Consider the following 24,921-nt stretch of genomic DNA (forward strand, 5'->3'; position numbering starts at 1 on the left):
CGGTGGGGAAGTGAGAAAGCAGGGCAGAGGCCCTCAAAGCCATGACTATTTTTATACTGAAAACCACTTAAAGAAGAATTTTAAGCTGGAGGTTGCCATGATCATATTTGTATTTAAAAAGACTATTCTGGTGCCATGTGAAAAATGAACCCAAAGTCAGGTTAGGAGGCTACTGATTATTGAGCTTCGTGGAAGGATGACCCTGAAGGTGGCAAGTTGTCGAGGGCTGATGTTGAGAAAGTAAAATCCACAAAACTTGGTGATAAACCAGCTCATTGCGCTTCTGATTTCAAATCAGCAACTGTTTTAAATTGGCTGGTAAAGCAAATGAAAATAGAGCCATTCGATTACAAACACTGAGACCTCTGCGTGAGAGAATCCCTGGGGTCGGCGTGGTTATTTTCTTAAGCAAAAGTTTCGCTGCATTCTCATGGGCTCTGTGGAAATGCTCCCCGATGCAATATAGATTGGCGGTGGCGTGTACAAAGGAATGTCCGAGGAAGGGCGCTCGCCCCTGGATCACCGAGGCTTGGGTCTTGGGAACCCTGGACTGCAATAAGAAGGGCTCGTTCGATTCACCGCCACAGACTTCGGGGCCCTGAGTAGTCCCCAGAACTCAGCAGTCACACCAGGTCAGGTGGCGCCGAAGCAGCAGGGAACTACGGCCTCTATTCCGGTGTTCATCCCACTGCCAGGGATGGTATTCAGTTTGCCGGAGACTTGCCGGAAGCCCAAGACGTAACCCCGCTTGTTCGCTACGGTGGCCGAAAAGGCCCTGGAATAATAAGCCGAGTCAGACCAAACAGGGCGCACGCGCATTGCGGACTTCTGGGATCTGGGGAAGGCCCAATACCTGGCGGGCAGAGAGTGCAGGTTTAGCGTCTGTAGTTTCCTCTCCCGCCCCGCCGCACCCTGATTTCCTAGAAGGGTTGTCGCCCAACAAGCTTGGTTTAGAGGAAGGAAGACTCGCCATTCCCCGTTGTCGATTAGCTGCCCGTCATCCCTCAGGTTAGGAGGCGGAGTTTGGGCGCTTTCCTGTTGCATCAGCCGGTCCCTCCCGGCCACGTGGCGCAAGCGCAGTGTTCCTGGGCGTTCCAACCCACCTCTGCCTGGCGACCACTGTCCTTTCCTCCTGACCGAAGTTTTGGGGTTTAGTTTTCTCTTAGTGGTTTGCCAGTGTCCGAGGAGAAGGCCAGTAGCCCTTCAGGGAAAATGGGAGACGAGAAGTCGGTGAGTGGGTTGAGTGGAGCCTGGAGGCCGGGCTGGGGCTCTCCTGGTACCCGTGTTGCCCAACCGGGGGAGGGAGGGGGTGGAGGAACCCGAGGGGGGCGATGGAGCTCCCGGACAAGTCAGGGCCCCCTTTGGAGAGGAATCTCAAATTGATAAAGCAGGGCGGGGCTTAAGATCGTCTTTGGGTCCATCCTCTTTTTGTAGATGAGGACACTGAGACCTTGAATGAGTGTCTTGCTCAGAGCCACACAACTAATTAGAAGCCGAGAGAGAATTAGAATCTAGGGCTTCGGACTCCTAGACTAGGGTCTGTGGCTCACCTTAGTCGGGAAGAATGTTGCAGAGCCTCATTTACTTTTAAAACGACGTACGGGTAAAAAGCCCCAGTTTAAGGAAGGGAAAACCAAGTCATCGAGATCTGCCCAAGTTTTGGGTGGTTTATAATAAATGGTGGAGACCGGATGACCCCAGCTGACAAACTCTAGAAAAGTTACGCACTTCCCTACGTGGTGGTGGAGGCATGCCTCATCCCATTCATAAATGCTCATTTCACCTCTGGACTTTCCCTTTAGGGTCATAATTTGCTTAGGAACATCTTCACAATCCTCTTCTGTGTACCAACTTTTGGGTTGAAATTTTAGATTGCTTTTACGTAGACATATAATATGTAAACTCGCCCATTTTTGTTTTGTTTTCATTGGAAGTAAAGGACAGTTGCCCATGATGATTTCACTTGTTATAGGAAAGGTGAAATGGGCCTCAGGGTTCCAGAGAGATCCATTTTAACGCCCTGGCTCTACTGTTTACTAGCGATGTACAAATGGGAAATTGCTTACTCTCTTTGAGCCGTTGTTCTCATTTGTAAAATGGAGAGGTATTTAGAAGACAAAAAACCTTGATGTTAATTCTCTTCTTCTTTACCATTATTCCTGTTCATTTAGCAAATAGCCATATGACCAAAACCAAAAACATTTAATCAGAGAAATAGAATTGTTTCCCTCTCTTTCTGTTTTAAAACTATACAGACAGACTTGCAATTAATTTTTCCCCTCTTTTTAAAATTATTTATTTTATTTATTTATTTTTGGCTGCACTGGGTCTTCGTTGCTGTGCGCAGGCTTTCTCCAGTTGTGGCGAGCAGGGGCTACTCTTCGTTGTGGTGCGTGGGCTTCTTGTTGCGGTGGCTTCTCTTGTTGTGGAGCACTGGCTCTAGGCGCGCGGGCTTCAGTAGTTGTGGCACGTGGGCTCAGTAGTTGTGGCTCACGGGCTCTAGAGCACAGGCTCAGCAGTTGTGGTGCACGGGCTTAGCTGCTCCACAGCATGTGGGCTCTTCCCGGACCAGGGCTCAAACCCGTGTCCCCTGCATTGGCAGGTGGATTCTTAACCACCGCGCCACCAGGCAAGTCCCTTTTTACCCTTCTTTTCACCTGATATATTTGACTAGTTACATTAATCATATAGTATGGTGAAGGCATGCAGGTAATCTTATAATCATGTTGGTTAGTACTTTACTTGATTAGAATGGACTTAAGGTGTGTTCATTGTTCATCTATTGACTATAAATGAACCTTAAAAGTTCATTAAATCGTGAATTCTGGAGTGGGGGAAGTGTTAGCTCAACATGAAATTTGGAGTCATATTTTTAAAATTTGTTTTGTTTTTTAAATTATACAAGTCATAAGTTTTATGAAATTGAAAAGAACAATCAGTATGTCCACAAGGGATAAATGGATAAATAATGGAATGTTATTTGGCAATAAAAAGGAGTGAAATACTGATACTTGTAACATGGATGATCTTGAAATCATTATACTAACTGAAAGAAGCCAGTCACAAAAAACCAATATTGAATGATTCCGCTTATATGAAATGCCCAGAGTAGGCAAAGCTGTAGAGACAGAAAGATTAGTGGTTGCCAAGTGCTGGAGTGAGGGGAGAACAGGGAGTAACTGTTAATGGATACATGGTTTCCTTTTGGGGTGATGAAATTGATCCTGGTGATAGTTGGGCAACTGTCAATGCACTAAAAACCATTGAATTATATGCTTTATGTGGGTGAATTTTATGGTGCAGAAATATATCTTAATAAAACTTTTTAAAAAATTCAAAGATCAAAAAAATATATGGGGGGCTTCCCTGGTGGCGCAGTGGTTGAGAATCTGCCTGCCAATGCAGGGGACACGGGTTCGAGCCCTGGTCTGGGAGGATCCCACATGCCGCGGAGCGACTAGGCCCGTGAGCCACAACTACTGAGCCTGCGCGTCTGGAGCCTGTGCTCCGCAACAAGAGAGGCCGCGATAGTGAGGCCCGCGCACCGCGATGAAGAGTGGCCCCCACTTGCCGCAACTAGAGAAAGCCCTCGCACAGAAACGAAGACCCAACACAGCCATAAATAAATAAATTAATTAAATAAAATTAAAAAAAAAAATTAAAAAAAAAAAAATGAAACAAAAGTCCCCCCGTCACATCCCCAGTTCTACCCTCAAAACTCCTTCACTGCTGATGATAACATCCCCCCTTAGAGCTGACCACTGTCAACATCTGGGTGGGTATCTTTTTTTCCTGCCACTTGTAGGTTTTCTGAACCTAGAAAAATCATCTAACTTTTTAAAAATTTAATCTTATCTATAAAATGGGAATAATAATGATAGTCATCTCACAGTGTTTCTGTGAGAATCAGATGTGATTGTGGAGGAACTTTGTAAACTGTAAAACTTTATGTAGTGAAATTTGCATTAGGATGTTTCTATCTGAGCAGTTACAAAGAAGTAAGTAATTTGTTTCTGAGAAGATACTCTTTGGAGTATCCCATAATGTGGTTCTGTGTTTCTCGACCTCAACACTCTTGACATCATGGACTGGATAATTCTTTGTTGTGGGAATCTGTCCTGTGCGTTGTTGGATGGTTAGCCACCTCCCTGGCCTCTACCCACTCTCTGCCAGTTGTACATACCACACCACACCGCCCTCCCCACCTTCCCCCTGCTCCCCACCCCTGGTTGTGACAACTGAAAAGGTTTCCAGACATTGCCAGGTGTCTGCTGGGGGCAAAATTGCTTCTGGTTGAGAACCATTGGTAAGACCAGTTCTTGCCATTGGTTGCCTTTTTGCACAGGACTTAACTGTAAAACTTTCTATGACTTCCTGGAATTGAATTGAATTGAATTCTAATTCAAGTCCACATCTTTATGGTAACTTTTAGTGCTTGCTTCTGTCTAAGCCCTCGTCTGTCTTAACTGACAGTGTTTCCTAAAAGGTTTAGTAATTTTCTCTCTCTCTCTCTCTCTCTAACATTTCCAACAATAAGTTTCTGTGTACACCTAGAACGAAATTTCCTCCATTCTCAAAATCCAGCCTGTTGAAATCTCCATCCTTTAAAGTCCTTTAAAGCCCTAACAGTTACTGTTGTCTTAGCTTATCTGACATCTGATCAGAGTATACAGCTGTGTTCTTTTCTCCTTCAGGAGTTTCTTACATATGTATGCCTTAGTTTCCCCAAAGAGATTAAGTTTGCTCATGGTAGGGACTGGGTCTTATGTTTGCTTCTTCTACAGGGTTTTAAAAAAATACTGTGAGCACAGAGGCTCTGGGTAGTACTTGTGGAATGGAAGGATATATATTGCATTAGATTTTTTTTTCCTGAAAATACTACTGAATAAATTGCATGCTTCTTGTAGCTATATATTTAGTATATGTCCATTTAAACCTGAAGCAAGAGTCATGTGAACATGTAAAATGAATGAAATTTGAGGACTTGAATATTATCAAGTAACTCTTCTTTTTTAGGGCTTGTCTTTATTGTAAGTTGTTAACTTGTCTTTGACAGTGGTGAAATTTTCTAGTCTTTCAAAATCAGATTTCCACTTTAAAAAAAATAGATGCTAAAATAACATCCTCAAAACTTTTCTGGAGGCAGCATGGATGGGTGTCAAATGAGATTAAAATGTAAAACCTTCATGTCTTTTTTGCTTATTTAGGTAGGTGCCAGTGAGGAGAAACGAAAGGAAGGAGGCAAGAAGAAGAACAAAGAAGGCTCTGGGGATGGAGGTCGAGCAGAGGTAAATGTTTTCAGGGCTCTGTCATCAAAGATTGACAGAGGCAGGGAGCCGTCTCAGACTCATCCTATGCGAGATTCTAATGGTTTTCGTGGGGTTTATAAGATGGCACTAGATGGAAAAATCAGGGAGAAGAATTAGGAAATTTTGAGAGGGGAAGAAAGACTTGCAGTTACTTGTTATTGAAAAAGGAAAACAACTGAAGTATGGTTGTAAAATAATCTGTGGGATTAGATATGAAAACAACTGAAGTATGATTGTAAGATAATCTGTGGGATTAGATATTAGAGAGAACAAAAGTTGGTGGAAAGAGGACTGTGGTAATTAGTTGCCAGGTCGAATGCTAGCTGTCTGACCATTTCATTCAATGAGATGTTAAGAGACTTGGTGTTTGGGCTGTTACTGACTACAACAGAAACCAAAGAAAGCCTTGTTCCTTCACCCCATTAGCACTGTTTCCACCTGGACCTGCCACTGGAGTTTGGTTTGAAGCCAGGACAAATCTCCTTGATGCCTCTCAAGTGTAGAGAAAAGGCTTTCAGTTCACCAGGCTCACACTAAAAGGAACTGGCATTTCAAGAGTCATCCCAGAATTAACCTGGTTCCTGGGTGTTGCTTTAGGAGGCAGTTAAGCTTGTCTTCCTACTTAGTTTTTGAAGTTGAACTGCTGTGAACCGTGCTTGACTTTTTGCTTTTGTCATTGCAACCGTTTTATTAGAGACTCTTTAGAAAACGACCAGAATGCAAGACAAAGGAATAGGCTTTTAAGAAGTATGCTATAGCACAGTAAACTGACTTTAAAGAGCTGTTTTTATAAATGTTGCATTGCTAAATTTATAGTGCTTCCACTTAATTTAGGGTAAGTTTGTAGGTGATCAAGAATTACTAAGTGTTGCCGAGAGCCCTGCATAACCACTTCTGTTATGTTTTGTCCATTATATCCCACTGTAATTGTGGGAAATTGTTGACTGTGAATTTCAGAATTTGCAAGTAAGTAAGAAAATGAGTATGTTCCCTAATTTCTTTTTTGTACTTTTAATACAAGTAGTACATGCTGTTCTGTTACAGCTTGAGATTTAGCCTGGAAATAGGAAACAAAGGGTATAATTAGAGGACTTTTTTGAATAGAGAATTGTGCATGTGACATGTGGTTGATTATATATGTTTTAAATGATCTGTCTGGGAAAAAAGTGTACAGTGAGATGTCCAAGACCTTTCCTCCTCCTCCATGCTCCCATCATTTGTGTACTTGTCTTGTTCCCCTTCTAAGGGCAGTGGGCAGGTCTTATTCTTCTCTTGCATCCGCAGAGCCAGGCACAGAGAGTATCTGCTCCATGAATGTTGAATAAATTAAGTTTGACACTAAGTTCTTCTGATCAGGAAGTGCCAAATGGATGTGGAGATAAACTGCAGTAAGATACAGATGGTCATGTGGGTGGGTAGGACTGTAGTGATGTCTGAGTATGTGGGACCAGGTAATGTGCTTTGGCCTGAGGGATTCAGAGCAGGGTTGTAGAATGATAGGCTCTGAGCCTTTAGTTAATTTATTGATGCTTCTTCATTGAGGATTATGGACCTCTGTGACAATTTAATGAAAAGCCCCCAAAGAGCACCTAAATGACTAAAGAAAGGGAAGGACTGTGGTCGGACGGAATTGTAAAGATACTAAGGCGCTTCCATTTAAAAAATTGAAGGCCAAGAAAAAATATGATTGAAATGAGAAGGAAATTTTGTATAAGGGAAAAACAATAAAAGCACTACTTCATATAAGATAAACTTTGTTTTTATTATTTCTTCCACTTTTCTAAAAAGGAAAGCAAGTGTGTACTGATTATTTATTTCTTCATTTGTTGTCTTGCAGTTGAATCCTTGGCCTGAATATATTAACATACGTCTTGAGATGTATAATAAACTAAAAGCAGAACACGATTCCATTCTGGCAGAAAAAGAAGAAAAAGATAGCAAGCCAATTAAAGTCACCTTGCCTGATGGTAAACAGTTGGATGCAGAATCCTGGAAAACTACACCATATCAAATTGCTTGTGGAATTAGGTATAAGCTATACCTGTCTTGACCTTCTGTTGTTTGTAACTAAACTTTTTTTTTTTTATCTTGCCAAATTTTATCCTCATAATATTTTTATGTTCCTGTTCAATGTTTTTATTGTTTAATTTACCTTATTTGGGATTTTTAAAAAATCAAAATAATGTAGAGCTTTATAGTCAAGATTCAAAGTTAATATCTGAAAGAGTCAACTTTGGTCTTATTTTACAAAAGATTTTATATAATTAGTTCTTCTACTTTGATCATAAAATGTCACATAACCAAGTAGAGAGTACTTCACCTATTTTGACTAAAAAGTCTCAGTTTTAAAGTTAAAAATGAAGGTAGCTCATCTCAAAATGGGAAAGTTAAGAAACTAATATATGAAATATATTATGAAACTATATATGAAATATATGAAACTAACACATGAAAAAATGTACTATTTTTATAAAGCTAATGTTAAAACTTTTGTTGGGCTGGGGAGAAGTTATTTCAGGTAACTGAGAATTAGATGCATACTTTGTAATAGAGTAAATGCTTTCCTAATCTAGTATGATTGGGATGAATAGTTGGTAAGTTTATCAAAAAAATGATAAAGTTGGAAAGGCATAAATTGATACATGTATCTTCTACCAAGTGTTGGCAAACTGGTCATAGCCTGTTTTTGTGCAGCTCAAGAGCTAAGAATCGTTCTTATGTTTTTAAATGGTTTGAAAAAAATAAGACAACTAAGAATATGCAACGGAAACCATGTATGGCCTGCAGTCTAAAATATTTATATGGCTCTTTACAGAAAAAGTTTGCCAACCGCCATTTAAACATTTTAACTTAAAACATGTATATATTCATTTATTCACTAATATGTATATAAGGCCAAAGTTTGGGGGGTGGAATGCTAATTGAACTTTTACGTTATCTTAACACACTTGAGAAGCCATCTGAGTGCAGAATCCTTCCAGATTTTTATGTAGTTGTTTCATCCACACCTGACTTGACAATATTTTTTTAGTGACTTCCCTTTATCAAGCCTTTCCAAACATTCAACTTGGTTTGAATGTAATTCAAACCAAGAAACTGTAATTCCCTCGTTGTATTACTTATGTATTTCTATTTATTTATAATAATTACATATTGAGCTGAAACAAATGAAATCATATATGAATTGTCAAAAATGGTTGATGGGCTTCCCTGGTGGCGCAGTGGTTAAGAGTCTGCCTGCCAATGCAGCAGGGGACACGGGTTCGTGCCCTGGTCTGGGAGGATCCCACATGCCGCGGAGCAACTAGGTCCGTGAGCCACAATTACTGAGCCTGCGCGTCTGGAGCCTGTGCTCCGCAACGGGAGAGGCCGCAACAGTGAGAGGCCCACGCACCGCGATGCGGAGTGGCCCCCGCTCGCCGCAACTGGAGAAAGCCCTCGCACAGAAACGAAGACCCAACACAGCCAAAAATAAAAATTAAATTAAATTAAATTAATAGGATTCTCAGCCATTGGTCACTGGGGATGCTTTAAAAAAAAAAAAAAGGTTGATTATCATCAATTTCATATTGTTGAACCTAAGACATAAAATAACAAGTACATAAACAAATTTGGGAACCATCACAGCTGATTCTTGGTAAGCCTACTATGCAACTGGTGGGCGTCGGAGCAGTTAGGCCCACGAGCTATGTACTGGTGTATGCCCTGGCCTTCTTACAAAAGGAATGGAATGTTGCTGTTAATTTGACAAGTACTTCTACCTAAAGTACTTCTACCTAAAGTACTTCTACCTTACTCCAAAGGAAGTAAGAAAGTTGTAATGTTAAGCAAGTTTCCATGTGAGATCATAAGTAACTAGATAGACCTTTAAATATCAGTTCAGCCTTTCACTTGAGAGAGAATTTCGCAGGTGAGGTTAAAAGATTCCTCCGTTGTTGCACAATGAGATTGTAGCTGTGTCAGTACTAAAATCCAGGCTCCTGTTAGTGCAAGAACTTTTTCTCTACATGCTACAATATTGTTCTTCAGATTATGTTGTAATTTATCATAGTGGCCAATTGGAAAACTAATTTTCTCTTTTTTTGAATTAAAACTTTTATTGCGGTGTAAGTGTCATAACATATTAGTTTGAAAATATTTGAGGCGGGAAACTGCTAGACTATTATAGACTGTCATTTCTCTAGCTGCACATTCACATCTATAATCTGACTAACTTTACTCAATTCTGCTTGAGCCACGCAGCTTCCTGAACCTCTCCTAACTTATATCTCTGCTTGCATCCATGCCCATTCTCAGCATTTGAAGTGCCATCTCCTCTCCTTTTCTTCCTGTCCAAATCTTTTGATGCTTCATCCCCTCATTACTTTATTTTTTAAAGCCTGTCCAGACTACTCTGACCTGTGCTGCTTTCCCCTCCTCAGAACTCCTGCGACTTCTACACTTGGTGGGTCTGACATCTCATCACTTGAGGAGAGAGTTGTCTTTCATACTGTGTCCTGTATATTTAGATGACATTTTATCCGTATTATAAAATGTTTCATTAAATAGTATTTCACTTCACCTGTGTATTTGTTATAACTAATATCATCTTAGGCATTTGCAGAATTCTGAGATTAGCATTGCTTCTCAAAGGAAAGATCTGTTATAGATTTCAAGCAGGATAAAAGCAGAGAAGTTATTTAGAAGTACCTCCACCCCCTTTTTTTTCCTTTGGAGTCTAAATAGCTTGGCTTTATGGAAAACTAATTTTGGAGAAATTTAAAGATAAACTACTGGAAATTGTTACTGTTTATCACAGTTGCCATGTCTGCTTAAACAAGAAACATTAAATGAGGTCAAATAATAGTGTTCTGAATTTTCAGCATCTTCTAGTTATATTCTTAGGGACTTCTTTGAATTTTGTCACTTTTTCATTTTATTTCAGAAAGATAAATGTACATCTATATATAATATACAGGCATACCTCAGAGATATCACAGGCTCAGTTCCAGACCACCACGATAAAGCGAGTATCACAGTAAAGCAAGTCACACGAATTTTTTGGTTTCACAGTGTATATAAAAGTTGTTTACACTATATTGCAGTCTATTAAGTGTGCAGTTGTTTGTCTAAAAAAAAGTACATGTCTTAATTTAAAAATACTTTATTACTAAAAAATGCTAACTATCATCTGAGCCTTCGGTGAGTCATAGTACTAACATCAAAGATGACTGATCACAGATTGCCATAACAAATACATATAATAATAATGAAAAAGTTGGAAATATTGTGAGGATTAACAAAATGTGACACAGAGACACAAAGTGAGCAAATGCTGTTGGAAAAATGATGCCAATAGGCTTGCTTGATGCAGGGTTGCCACAAAAAAAAAAAAAAAAAATGCAGTATCTTCAGAGTGCAATAAAAGGAGAGCTATACCTGTATATAATGTTTATTTTCCTGTTCTTATTCTCAAATTAACTGTTGTGCTGCAGAAAATTCTTTCTTAGAGTCTTGTGTTTTTATACATGTGTGTATGTTTTTTAAAAAGTCAAGGCCTGGCTGACAACACTGTTATTGCTAAAGTGAATAAAGTCGTCTGGGACCTAGACCGTCCTCTGGAGGAAGATTGTACCTTGGAGCTTCTCAAGTTTGAGGATGAGGAAGCTCAAGCAGTAAGTTTTTATTCAGATTCACATTTGCAGTCTTTTCCAGCTTATTTCTAAAGCCAATGGGTGGCTAAAGTTGATTGATGTCTCATTGTCATATTTGAAATCTTCATTTTGTCTTTCATGTAGGAAACATAGTAAAAGTGCTTGTCTTATAAAATTAAGAAGTGCACTTATTCAAGTTTATTTTTACTCTAGATACTTCAGTGGGGAAAAAGTGCTGGGAATTTTATTAAAAATTGATTAAGCAAGTAAAAATTGTTTTCTACATTATTAGTCAACACTTAATCAAGATGCATATATTTAACAAATTCAAACATTTAAAGTTCTCTTCCTATTGGGCAATTGATTTCTGTATTTTTCTTACCTTAAAATGCAGATCTGCTGAAAGCACTGTAAAAATCAATCTGCATTTGATGGCAAAGTTTTCTCCTTATTTCCCCATGATGGAATACCATATAAGAAGAAGTAAAATACGTTGTTTTAGTGACAATGGTTTACTTACGTATGTGAATCAGTGGTTTTCAAATGTATTCTGGAGTCCTTAAGTTTTTTATGAGAATTTAATTTTACTTATTATTTATTTATTTATTTATTTATTGAAGTATAGTTGATTCACAATATTAATTTCAGGTGTACAGTTTTTATGAGAATTTTTAAAATCTTTATTTTGGTACCTTACTAATTAATCTTAAAAACATTGCTTTGGGTATATTCTGTCTCATCTGAATTACCACCTTAAAACCAAGTACTACCTTTTGATTTCAAGGCCCGTATGTTTGTCCTTGGTTTTATAATTGTATTGTAGGGTCAAGTTGTACCATCTTAGTTTTGTTTGGGGCCAATAAGAGAAAAGCAGATATAATTCTTAAGTGATGTTCCACAGCCAAGTAAAGGCCAGAGCATAGCCTTTACCAATTTTGGAAAAATTTAAAGATAAACTACTGGAAATTGTTATTGTTTATCACAGTTGCCATGTCTGCTTAAACAAGAAGCATTAAATGAAGTCAAATAATAGTGTTCTGAATTTTCAGCATCTTCTAGTTGTATTCTTAGGGACTTTTTTGAATTTTGTCACTTTTTCATTTTATTTCAGAAAGATAAATATACATCTATATATAATATACAGGCATACCTCAGAGATATTGCAGGCTCAGTTCCAGACCACCAACTCAGATATTTTGAGTCAGTTGCAGGGATTGACTCAAAAGACCCCGGGGCCATGGCAGTTAATAAGACAGTCACATTGTGAGTGCCTATTGTTTTCAGGAAACAAAATCCATCCCGTTTAATTAATGATGCTAAATTTGTATTTTAATTAGTTTGAAAACAACTAAACCAGATAATTTCTAAGGCACAAATACAATTTAGTAATTAGAATTATTTTAAATTATTTTGGCTCTGAATAGAATCACACTGCAATCTATAGATTTGTAAATTTAGATTTTCCATCTTAGGTTTATTTATAATAAACTTTATATGTCTTTCAAAACAAACAAATTAATTTACAGCTTGTATGCCCAGACTCAAACCATCCCATTTTTCTTTGATTTTCAGGTATATTGGCACTCGAGTGCTCACATAATGGGTGAAGCCATGGAAAGAGTCTATGGTGGGTGTTTGTGTTATGGTCCACCAATAGAAAATGGATTCTATTACGACATGTACCTTGAAGAAGGGTAAGTTATGTAACTGGATAAAGAAAATAAAATCTGAATTACTATGGGTCCATACATTATTTTTAAAGAGGTCTCAATTAAGGAGGAATGATATAAAACTTATTGCTTCACAGTCACCAAGTACTCCCACTAACAAAACTTGAAGTGTTGTAGTAACTCATGAAGTAGTAGAGAGCTCTCTTCTAGATCAATGGAGGTGGAGCCCTAAGCTATGTCGGGAAATAAAATGAAGCTTGGACCTCTCCTGTTCTTTAAACCCAGTTATAAAGTTAGAGGAGTGTTCACTAGTCGGAATGGTCTTCATGATGACCAAGGGCAAAGCCACTGAAAATATGAAAATAGTTTATAAAAAATGTCTAGTTTAAAATTCTTAATAAATGATGCAGGGATCTAATTTTTTATATTAAAACCCTTGAAGTATTCTAAAGAAATGTTCCCCCAAGCTGCGGTGTGAGTGGAATGGAATGGAAAGAGATTAATTATATTTTCTTCTTCAGGGGTGTGTCCAGCAATGATTTCTCTTCTTTGGAGGCTTTATGTAAGAAAATCATTAAAGAAAAACAAGCTTTTGAAAGATTAGAAGTTAAGAAGGAAACTTTACTGGAAATGTTTAAGGTAAATTGAACTGTAACATGGCCTCCACTTTTATTTCACTCACTAATGTTACGTAAAGTACATTGGGCTCTACTCAATGTTCTGTGGTGACCTAAATGGGAAGGAAATCCAAAAAAGAGGATATACGTATATGTATAGCTGATTCACTTTGCTGTATAGCAGAAACTAACACAACATTGTAAAGCAACTACTCCAATAAAAATTAATTAAAAAAAATAAAGTACATTGGGGCTTAGTGAGCTAAGTTCTTTAGAAAAATTTAACAGTTTTTAAATGTTTTTAAAACATGAAATACTGACATTTATATTCATACGGTGCTTAGATGTACTTTGAATTGTATTTTAGCTGTGGTATTTAGAAGTAAAAATTAAAGGATGGTTATTTAAAAAATAATTTTTCCTATTTTCAGTACAACAAGTTCAAATGCAGGATATTGAACGAAAAAGTGAATACTCCAACTACCACAGTCTATAGGTGAGAATATCAAGTGTCATTAAATACCATTGGTGTATATGTCATTTTAAGTCTATGTTAAAATTCCTTTTAATTTATCTCTAGGTGTGGCCCCTTGATAGATCTCTGCCGGGGTCCTCATGTCAGACACACTGGCAAAATCAAGACTTTGAAAATACACAAAGTAAGCAATGTAACTTTGAAGGCGCTATATAAACATATTTGTCTACTAAAGATGTATGTTTAAACTTGCATTCGTTTCTCTTTTCAGCCATTTTTCTCTTGCATATTTAAGGGTGGATTTTTTTCTCGTGCTGTCTACTGACTGTGGGCACTACGTGTCACTAGCCTTTTTTTTAACTGAAATTCTCTCAAGCAGTGACTGAGTGACTCCACTCGTCACCAGAGCACACGGGGATGGAGATTTGGAGGATTTACAAAATCACAGTCATGGGCCATTGTGGCTGTAAAAGCTTTGAGACTCACTGTAGGAGTGTGTGCTCTTGCCTTTTGTATGTCTAAGGTAGTAATTACCCAAGTTGTTCTTTTTTAACCAAACTAATCCTGCCAGTCAGATTTTTTTTTTTTTTTGGCTGGTTGGTTGGTTTTCCATTTTTGCTGAATCATCTTGTGGGAGATGCCCCTGCAGTCAGTCGTGTTTGTGGAGTTGTGGTGTGAGTGGGTCTTGAGGGCTGGGCAATTTCAAGGGCATTAAGCAGCCAGCTTTGTGCTGTGGAATGAGTACAACCACCCTAGCGAGGCCTCAGCAACTGAGATGCTTACTACATGTGCACTTTTTGTGCCATTTTTCTTGTCATAAGGACTAAATATGAATTTGACTCATGATGTGACTGTGAGAAAAAACGTCTAACTCTTAAAATAAATGAGATATTAAAAATTTTGGGGACTTCCCTGGTGGCGCAGTGGTTAAGAATCCACCCGCCAATGCAGGGGACACGGGTTTGAGCCCTGGTCCAGGAAGATCCCACATGCCGCTGAGCAACTAAGCCTGTGCGCCACAACTACTGAGCCTGTACTCTACAGCCCCCATGCTCCACAACAAGAGAAGCCACTGCAATGAGAAGCCCGTGCACTGCAAGGAAGAGTAGCCCCCGCTCGCCACAACTAGAGAAAGCCTGCGTGCAGCAACGAAGACCCAACGCAGCCAAAATGAATAAATAAATAAATTTATTTTTCAAAAAAATTTGAATATTATCTCATGGTTATTCCTTCTTTTCAGAATTCCTCCACCTACTGGGAAGGCAAGGCAGATATGGAGACTCTGCAGAGAATTTATGGCATTTCATTCCCAGATCCTAAAATGTTGAAAGAATGGGAGAAGTTCCAAGAGGAGGCTAAAAACCGAGATCATAGGAAAATTGGAAGGGTATGTTCAAAAAGAATAATGATGTGTGTAGACTGAGTTTTCTTTATTTTCATTTGAATTGAAATTATATTACGTACCAGGAATTTACTTCTGCAGAGATGCTGTAGCGTTCAGTAATTATTGTACTGTCCTGTGAAAGCTGTAAATTACTTATTCATTGTCCACTTTATCTTTCTAGAGTGTGTTCAGTACCACACAGAAGTTCATTTTGACTACTCCTTTTATTGAGAACAAATGCTGATGACCTACATTTTTCTTTAAAAAAAGTATAGCAGCATAGCAGCATTTCATAGAGCCGGGAGATGCTTTAGAAATCCCCTGGTCTCACTGACTTATTTTAAAGATGTGGAAACTCAAGTCCCAGGAAGATTCATCTGCTTGTTGCCCAAGATGACACAGCAAGTCACTGATGGATTCTGTGGTGTCCTTTTCTTTATTCTTCTACCCCTGACTGTTTTCTAAGCTGGCAGTTAGGTTTGGTAAAAATACTCCCTTCTAGAAGAGTGTTTACTCTGTGCTGGGCATCAGGTCACGGCTGTTAGGTTGTGAAGCTTGAGCAGGAGGCAGCATCCACTGTCCTGTGCTGCTGACTGCCTGAAATAAGATCCAGCAGGAAGGAGGCCGGCAACAATTGGTGGGGTCCCTCCCTGAGGACTTGGGCATTTGGTGGGCAAGAAGGTAGGAGGGTGTGCCTCTTTCACCATGACCCAAAGTTAGCCTACTTCTTCTCCATCTTCTATTTCATTATCAGTGTCTTTTTCTCAGTCTCCTTCCTGCTGTTCTTTCTTTAAAAAAAAAAAAAAGAAAGAAAAAAAGGGAGGGAGAATCTTTGAGCTTTGAGGAATTAAGATTCTGAGAGCCCCTGCTGTGCATAGTAGAAGAGAACTAAGACCCTTGCTCCATGTGACTCTTGGGTAAACTTGACTGGATTCAGGAATGTAACAGTCAGAGAATGTCAGAGAATGTACTTGTGCTAAGTGGTAAAGCACCTGCAACACCAGAAATGTCGACATGTTTTCCTTGATTTGGGAATGGCACCAATTAAAATATGAAGCATCATGACCATATTCTGAACTCAAGAACCCTGAAATTTATGTTGATATTATATACATATATAAACTTTCTTTTGCTTTTGTTTTACCCAGGACCAAGAACTATATTTCTTCCATGAACTCAGCCCTGGAAGTTGCTTTTTCCTGCCGAAGGGAGCATACATTTATAATACACTTATTGAATTCATCAGGGTAAACCATATTCATTACTTTCTTCTGTAGATTTAAGACATAAGTTGATTTTATTAAATAAGATCTGCCAAAGGGAAAGATAATCTTATGTTTGAGAAGAAACATTTCAAATAATAAATGAAAATGGACGTATTAGGTCTCATAAAATGTTTAAAAAATTCTTTCCTCCTAATACATGATCTTGTCCACATACATGGGTGTGTACGCACGAGACAAGCTGGTGAGCTTGAAGTGGGGCCTGTAACCCTTTACACAGGAGCTCTGTGGCTTTCTGACCGTTCATTTGTATTTTCCTAGAAAAAGCAAGTTAATCTTTACATTGCTTTTTTTCTTTGTAAACTATGAAGTGTTTCAAGCATACATTTATAGAGAATAATACCGCCAACATCTCTGTACTCACCACCTAATTTAACACGTAACTGCATTGGGTTATATTTGCTTCAGATTTTTTAATTGAGGTAAAGTAATATGTATATAGTAAGGGGAAAAAAACCTCCCCTTTGAGACCCCTTTCTGATCCATTTCCCTCCTTTCCTAGAAGAAACTACTATTTAGAAGTTAGCATGGATGGATCCTTTTTGTCCCTGTTATTTTTACATCTACCCCATTAATATGTACCCTAAATTATGTGTTTGTTTGTGTGCTTCAAACTTACATACATGAAGTCTCATTGTATATCAGTCTGCACTGTGATTTTCATTTTAGATAGGTACCGATCCAGTTTGTTTCCAGTTGTTGAGTATGAGTCTGTCATATAACTACCACAGTGTTCACTTCTTTCCTGGGGGAACTGACGTACTTTCCCGTTCTCCCATGTTACCAGCTGTGCTGCAGTGGCCTCCTTATGTGCATGTGCAGGAGCGTCCTCTCTGGTGTGCGCCTCCAGGTGGAGCGTCTAGACTATAAGATGTACATCTTGAACTTTACTAGATAGTATAAAATTGCTCTTGAAATTTTTACTTCCACCAGAAGTATAAGCATCTATTCCTTACATAGGCATTGTATTTGTTTTCTAACAGAGTGAATATAGGAAACGAGGATTCCAGGAGGTGGTCACCCCAAACATCTACAACAGCCGACTCTGGATGACCTCGGGCCACTGGCAGCACTACAGCGACAACATGTTCTCCTTTGAGGTGGAGAAGGAGCTGTTTGCTCTGAAACCCATGAACTGCCCGGGACACTGGTATTCCGCAATTTTGAGTTTCTATCAAAGATTTCTTGGCAATCAGTCCTAGATTGTTTTCCCTCCTTTGAAAGTATTTTGTGAAAAACAAATTATGTAATCAGGAGAGTATTTAAATGCATCATCGTTGTGGTGTTGTAACATCTTCTGTGCCCAGCTAGATCCTCAGATCTACAGATATTCAAGAATGGAACTGGGGTAGCAGCAGTGAACAGGCAGGATACAGAACAGGGGAGACTGAATATGGGGCACAGCAGATTTTTTTTTTTTTTTTAAAGAAACATGTATCAAAATCTACTGCTGATGAATTGACCTCCTTGGAAAATCTTCCTTGCCTTGAGGCCGCTCACTTTCTATCCTTGAAAGTTGGGTGAAGAGCAGCGTGGCAGCAGACTAGGGAGAGCTGTGGCTGTAGGTAGCTGAGTCATCTCTCCTAGCACTGCTCCCAGTAGCAAGACCTCGAGGGCAGAGGGGTGAGACAGAGGAGTCTCCACGAGGGGACTAGCTTGTAGGTCAGGGAACCAAGGTCAAGTTCATTCTGAGTTTTCCCAGATTCTTCAAAGTTTCTGAAGCACTTTCAGGCTAAGAGGGAACTGAAGCACTTTTGGGAACAACAAGAAAGTACAGACTTTAGTTTCTGCTGATAGAAATGATTTGTATATAGCTAAGATTTTCTTTAAACTATGAGCCTTAAAGGCAGTCCTCAAATTAATAGAGATTGCGCACAAGGCTATGACTCCAGACATATGGGAATACATTTTTTATTTTCTCTTAGTTATGGATGGTTGTATTATAATTTATTTGCTACTTTATTCATGCAAGTGCTTACATTGTTGTATGAAACCCAGACTTTGAAAAGTGTTGTTTGTGTGAACAACTAGAACCAGTAGCTTTTTGACAGCCTTCCTTCTAGTATTACAGAAGCAGTTTTATTCTTGTGAAATTAAATATCAGTGGATTTTACTTTTCTGTTTTCTTTAGCCTTATGTTTGATCATCGGCCAAGATCCTGGCGAGAGTTGCCTCTGCGAGTAGCTGATTTTGGGGTGCTTCATAGGAATGAGCTGTCGGGAGCGCTCACAGGACTCACTCGGGTACGAAGATTCCAGCAGGATGACGCTCACATATTCTGTGCCATAGAGCAGGTATGAGACTCTGGGGTGAAACACTTTGAAAAGAAGTGTCACAAAACTTGAGGAGAATTAATTACCACTGTGTCCCTTTTTTTTTTTTTTTTTTTAATTTAAAGATTGAGGATGAAATAAAAGGTTGTTTGGATTTTCTGCGTACAGTATATAGCATATTTGGGTTTTCTTTTAAACTGAACCTGTCTACTCGCCCGGAAAAATTCCTTGGAGATATTGAAGTATGGAATCAAGCCGAGAAAGTAAGTGTTGATTTTCAGCGTGCTTCAATATTACTTGACTGAAATTGGCTTGCGCCATAATGTGAGAAAGCAAAGCCTCTTTAAATGGATAAAAGCAAAAGAAAATTGGAAATGGTTTCTAGGTTTGTATAAGCTAGTTTTTTTTTCTCTATGATTTTGTATTTCAGAAATGGTTGAATGTTCTTTCAGTCATCAAGCTGTAACCTTTAAAGGGGTTTGTGTATGAGTATGTCTAGGTGGACAAAATGGTAAAACAAAGAATAGTGATGCATGAAAGTAGTTGTAGTATTTTTAGTCTCAAATTAGGCTGGAAGAAGTTGCATTTGAACAAAAGTTAAAATCATTTTGCTTTATCCTTAGCAACTTGAAAACAGTCTGAATGAGTTTGGTGAAAAGTGGGAATTAAATCCTGGAGATGGAGCTTTCTATGGTCCAAAGGTCAGTACCAAAGTCTATTTGAGAGTAATATGTCTTTCATTTTTGGGTGAAGAAGAGATTACTTTAAAATAAGTTTAAAAAAATTCAACCGTAATACAACCCAATCTTTGCTTCTTAGATTGACATACAGATTAAAGATGCCATTGGTCGGTACCACCAGTGTGCAACAATCCAGTTGGATTTTCAGTTGCCCATTAGATTTAATCTTACTTTTGTAAGGTGAGTTTCTAGTGTCTGCTCTGAATATTCTTCTTCAAGGACATATAAAGGAATATATATATATATAATAAAGCAAAACAAATCTTTTCTTTCTAGCCATGATGGTGATGATAAGAAAAGGCCAGTGATTGTCCATAGAGCCATCTTGGGGTCAGTGGAAAGAATGATTGCTATCCTCACTGAAAACTATGGGGGCAAATGGTAATTTTTGTCATTGTTTCCTTCTGTTTTTGTCTGGACCTTGTAAACTGACTGTCAGAAATGTCTGCTGTCCAATTTAGTTATATGATGGAAAGGAAGAATGATTCTAGTTGGTCACTTCTAATAAGTGTTCACTAAAAAGTAAGGAATCACAATCTAAACCCAAACTTTTTAGCTCTACGAATGTTTGTTATGAGTAATTATTTTTATTTTAGCACTTGATTTGTTTGAATGTTATATGAATGCTTTCTAACTAGGAATTATTATTCAGTAAGAAGCTTATTGTTTTGATTGCTTTTCAAGTAACTCTGGGAATTTATAAAACTTTGATATTTTTGTCTGAGTAAACCAGAGTAGGCTTTTAGCAATACTTTGTTCAGTGTTGCTGATCATAATAAACAAGTATTTTAGACTCTTTAGAAGCCAAGGTTTTTTTTTGATTGAAAGTACAGACTCCAAACTGATCAACATTTTTGTGTCCTATTTCTAGAAGCTTATGTTTCTGCCGGCAAGATATAAGCACATGACTTGCATTTTATTTTCTAAGCAGCTGTATCTGGGCCCACATTTTGTAAAGGCAGTTGAAAACAGCACATGGTTATAAAACACCCATTTTGTAGAGCCTGACAGACTACACCGCAGTCATCTCAGTTTCATTTGTAATTTGGTTAGTTCAGACATGGGGTGGGGTGGCGGTGTCATACTTGTAAATGAAATAAGCTAATCTCCTTTTAGTTATATTTCACGAAATCAGATCAAATGTGGGCAACATCCTCTATGCACAGTCTAGAGAATAGGGGGATCCTCAGATAACTGCTCTACGAAACCTGTAGTAGGTGGGGAAAAGCCCACAGTTTGGGTAGAATTTAGTGCCTACTCCAGCCTTTTCCCTAATGCAACAAAACAACTTGAACATAGAGGAGTGACCAAGAGAAACACTGGCCTGATGTCTGCAGCATGGGGAGGGGTTGGACACCTGAAATACCTGAAAGGTAGAATTGAGGATGGGGTCACCTTTTAATAAGTAGTGAAAACACACTCATTTTTACCAAGTACCATCACCAGTTATTATCGGTTCCAATTTATTGAATCCTGCAAAATGGATCTTGAATAAACTGAAGGTACAGTCTTTGTCCCCCAGTGAAGAAAAAGTAATAACACTTGAACAAAATAACTTTTTGGGTAAAATAACTTGAATCACTAAGTGTTTCTTAATCTGTGTTAAGCCCTCTGGCAGCAGGCATATGGTGTTCTGTTACCTGATGTGTTGAGTTGTGGGGTGTAGTCCCTGCCCTCTGTTTGCTTTGCTATATCTGCTTAGCAAGACAAATCTTAGTTACAGATTTTCCTGATTTAGGGTTAGTTTTCTGCTCCTGAATCTCCCTTTAGTCCTTTTTGGATATTGAAAAAAAGCCAAGTTTTTTAAAGTGGCCCTTGCATGTTTCAGGAAATGGTACTGAAGAGTAAACTAAGAAATGTGCCATCCTTGTTGAGGAAAGTGCCCAAATCCATATTAAATGTTTTTAATTTCTTCTAAAGGCCCTTCTGGCTGTCTCCTCGCCAGGTAATGGTAGTTCCAGTGGGACCAACATGTGATGAATATGCCCAAAAGGTAATCCTTAAGTATGACTTACTTTAAATTTAAGAGCCGTCGTTCAGTTTTTCAAATCTCATAAACTATGTGTATTCTTGGTAAATCAAGCTGCTTGAGATATAGAGAAATGTTTCTATTTTCAGTCTGTGGTAAGCCTCAGTAGATCATATTACCTCTTTAATGCTTTTTTATGTGGTTCCATGGTTAGTAGACTTAATTTAGAGAGTGTTTTGTACATACTTGTATTTTTTAGTTTTTAGCATTAGTAAATAGCAAATGCCTCAGAATGACATGTAAATTCAAATGCATAGTGCAGTTTAAACTGCTCTTTGACTCAGTAATTTTGCTTTGTTTCTAATGCACATTTCTTTAATTTGAACCTTTTTTTCAGGTTAATGGCATGACAGAGCAATGTTTGCCTTACCTACCAAAAAGCTACCTCACTAACAGATGTACAAATATCCATTCATACTTCATACTTTAAAGACTAGAACAATCTGTTCTGTTATAGCAACAATTTCATACTAAGGAATTTCAAATTATCAAAAGCTGTGTTATTAAAAAAAGCATTGTTTCATAACTGGCAAAGTAATAAATTGGCTAGTTAAAACAGACAAAAATCTAAGTATCAACGAATAACATTGTAACATCAAAACCACCATGTTTTCAGGTCATCAGAATAAATTGCACTCGGGTCTCAACTGTCTTTAAGAAATAAATGATCATTAAACCAGCTGATAAGCAAGCCATTCAAGATATACTGTGTTCCTATTACTGCACACGGTAGTTTTAGTTAGAAATGATCAGAATCAGCTATGCTCCATGTTTAATGGATTTTACTTTATCGTATTTGCATTAAGAAAGCTCACACAGTAGGAAAATAGTCTGTATTAGTTAACTCACTTTTCAACTGGAGATAGTACTGACTTTCTCCTTTCCATCTGGGGGTGGAGTAGCATTTAGAATTATGTGGGGTGGATTTTGGTTATATTGAGTGGAGGAGAGGGTGAGCGCTGCTATTGATACTTAATGACTAGAGACCACAGTTGTTAAACAGCCTAAAATTACCAGGCTTCCTCCCCAATTACAGAATAGCTCAACTCACATGTGCAGAGGACGCATGTTAAAAAAAAAAAAATAGACACTGGTGCTTTATTCTTTAAAATAGGTTACAGTTGAGAGTGTAGTCTTATCCTGGCACTCTAATAAACTAAGTAAGAACCCTTCTGAAATTTGCATACTTATAAAATCCCAGGAGGTTCATTGGTTAATGATCACTAAGGCACAACAACCTATTAGTGAAATAAAAATGGTTCATTCGGATCTTTTTGTCATATTAGTGGTAATTGGTTGTCAGATGGATGGAAAGTTTAAACTAGTTTATTTAATTTAATTCACAATTTATCTCTCGAGCAAAGTATATAGTTTTGTAGTTCTAAGTCACAATAATATATGCTTCAGTATATCTATTAACATTCCTTTTTAATGCTGGCATGATTATCCAAATTGTTTGTTAAATAAAATCATTTAAGATCAAATATAATTCTGATTTTAGATCTGAAGAATCCTGTATCTCTATTTAAATAGGTACGGCAACAATTCCACGATGCTAAATTCATGGTGGACATTGATCTGGATCCGGGCTGTACATTAAACAAGAAGATCAGAAACGCACAGTTAGCACAGTATAACTTCATCCTAGGTAAGAAAGGAGACTCACCAAAGAAAACCTGCCAACCTTTAGGAAAACTTGAAATGCTGAGACTCAGGCTTAAGAGAACTGCGGTCATCAGTAGTTCTTTCCAGTCCTGATCTCAAACTGTATGTTTGTTCTGTTGATGTAACAAAGAAACACTTTGGTTTGAAAAAGAGTAATCCTGAAAGGTTTGTCTAAAAATCTCCCCTTCACCTCCTATTTTTTCATATGGTGAATTTTTATTAAGTTGGCTGGATTAAGTGACTTGGTAAACACAGCAGTTCTAGTCGTTGCAAAATGGTGACTTGGGGTTTTTTATTTTGTTTTTTAATGACTAGATTTGGTCACCTATACATTTTAATGAATCTGAAGCTACAGGGTGGATTTCTGTTCCAATATTCAGTAGGAGTCCTTTCACCTAACAAAACTTTGTGGGTTTTGGTTTAGTTGTTGGTGAGAAAGAGAAAACCAGCAGCACTGTCAATATCCGTACCAGAGATAACAAGGTGCACGGAGAACGTACTATTTCTGAAACCATCGAGTGGCTCCAGCAGCTCAAGCAGTCCCGCAGCAAACACGCAGAAGAAGAATTTTAAGGAAGAACTTTGCCCAGATTGGCTCAATGGAAAAGAATGAGCATGTCTCCATAACAGTAACTTTGTACAATTGAAAACATCGGCTTCTACTGACCTTGGAATAGTTTGGCAGAGTCCGCAGAGATGACTGCAGGATCAACCTTTTTTGACCTAGACAGATTTTAGAAAATATGTATTTGAAGGAGGTAATTAAAAGTGACACAGTAAAGTGATTTTATTCATTAAATTTCTGAGCACTGGAATAAAAACATGAGGAATGCTCTGAGGTAATGTGGAAGAATGTTTTTGTAAATTTAATACAGCTAAAATAAAATTTTTTTCAAATTTGATTAATGGAAAAGAAAGATTAGAATTGGATTATGATACAGAAATAAAAACTTTTATTCATGTAAGTTTCAACTGCTCTGTCCCTCGTGTCCATACAAACCTACCTGGAACAAATTGCATGATTCAATATTTATCTTTCATCTTTTATAATACAAATGATGTAAGTTGGGTGGAGGGGTAAAATCTGTAGTGTAATGCTGTTCTCAAACTGGGGTATGAACCAGGTGCCTGCTTCTCAGTCATAGGGTGACATCGTGTAGGAATGTCACTTAACTGTTTTGGGATACAAATCTTTTAAAACAAATTAAAACCAACCATGAAGCTAATTTAGAGTAGATTTGCACAAATTTTTAAGAAGAAGGATGAGTCTTCAAAGAAATGCATGCTTCACAGATATAGAGAACAAACTAGTGGTTACCAGCGGGGAGAGGGAACAGGGGAGGGGCAATAATAGGGGTAGGGGATTAAGAGGTACAAACTATTAGGTATAAAATTGGCTACAAGGATATATTGTGCAACACAGGGAATATAGCCAACATTCCATAATGAATATAAATGGAGTATGACCTAAAAAATTGTGAATCACTATATTGTACACCTGTAACTTATATAATATTGTACATCAGCTACATGTCAATAAAAAAAAAAGAAATGTGTGTTTATGGCAGACTGTTCTGGGCCATAGAATCCTTTATACAAATTCCCTGTTGTCTCATAAAGGATAATTTATGATTTTTTTTTAAACCATTGAATGGTGTTTGGGAGAACACCACAAAATAAGGAATTTCTTATGTGGATACATATCAATTCCTCTTTAGTTATTTTTTTTTTATTTATTTATTTTATTTATTTATTTTTTTAGCTGTGTTGGGTCTTCGTTTCTGTGCGAGGGCTTTCTCTAGTTGCGGCAAGCGGGGGCCACTCTTCATTGCGGTGCGTGGGC

At 38.1% G+C, this 24,921-nt stretch overlaps 1 protein-coding gene across 1 annotated transcript; it reads left to right on the forward strand.

Annotated features, from left to right (window-relative positions):
- Positions 1 to 850: 850 nt before the first annotated feature.
- Positions 851 to 24,408, forward strand: TARS1 (threonyl-tRNA synthetase 1). Its single transcript, XM_061189163.1, has 19 exons — positions 851 to 1,230; positions 5,208 to 5,288; positions 7,147 to 7,337; positions 10,840 to 10,963; positions 12,515 to 12,636; positions 13,134 to 13,251; positions 13,661 to 13,725; positions 13,810 to 13,888; positions 14,945 to 15,091; positions 16,237 to 16,335; positions 17,355 to 17,521; positions 18,503 to 18,665; positions 18,770 to 18,907; positions 19,268 to 19,345; positions 19,464 to 19,564; positions 19,661 to 19,765; positions 21,305 to 21,377; positions 22,947 to 23,061; positions 23,503 to 24,408. Exons 1-19 carry the CDS (start codon positions 1,213 to 1,215, stop codon positions 23,649 to 23,651), a joined length of 2,133 nt encoding a protein of 710 aa, XP_061045146.1. The 5' UTR covers positions 851 to 1,212; the 3' UTR covers positions 23,652 to 24,408.
- Positions 24,409 to 24,921: the final 513 nt, after the last annotated feature.

The sequence above is a fragment of the Eubalaena glacialis genome, chromosome 4 (genome assembly GCF_028564815.1).
Source record: "Eubalaena glacialis isolate mEubGla1 chromosome 4, mEubGla1.1.hap2.+ XY, whole genome shotgun sequence".
In the NCBI taxonomy this organism is placed as follows: Eukaryota; Metazoa; Chordata; class Mammalia; order Artiodactyla; family Balaenidae; genus Eubalaena; species Eubalaena glacialis.

Coding starts and splice junctions, on each gene's coding strand:
- TARS1 (XM_061189163.1), top strand. Junction 13,252..13,660: donor CTTTACTGGAAATGTTTAAG/GTAAATTGAACT, acceptor TCCTATTTTCAG/TACAACAAGTTCAAATGCAG. Junction 15,092..16,236: donor ATCATAGGAAAATTGGAAGG/GTATGTTCAAAA, acceptor TGTTTTACCCAG/GACCAAGAACTATATTTCTT.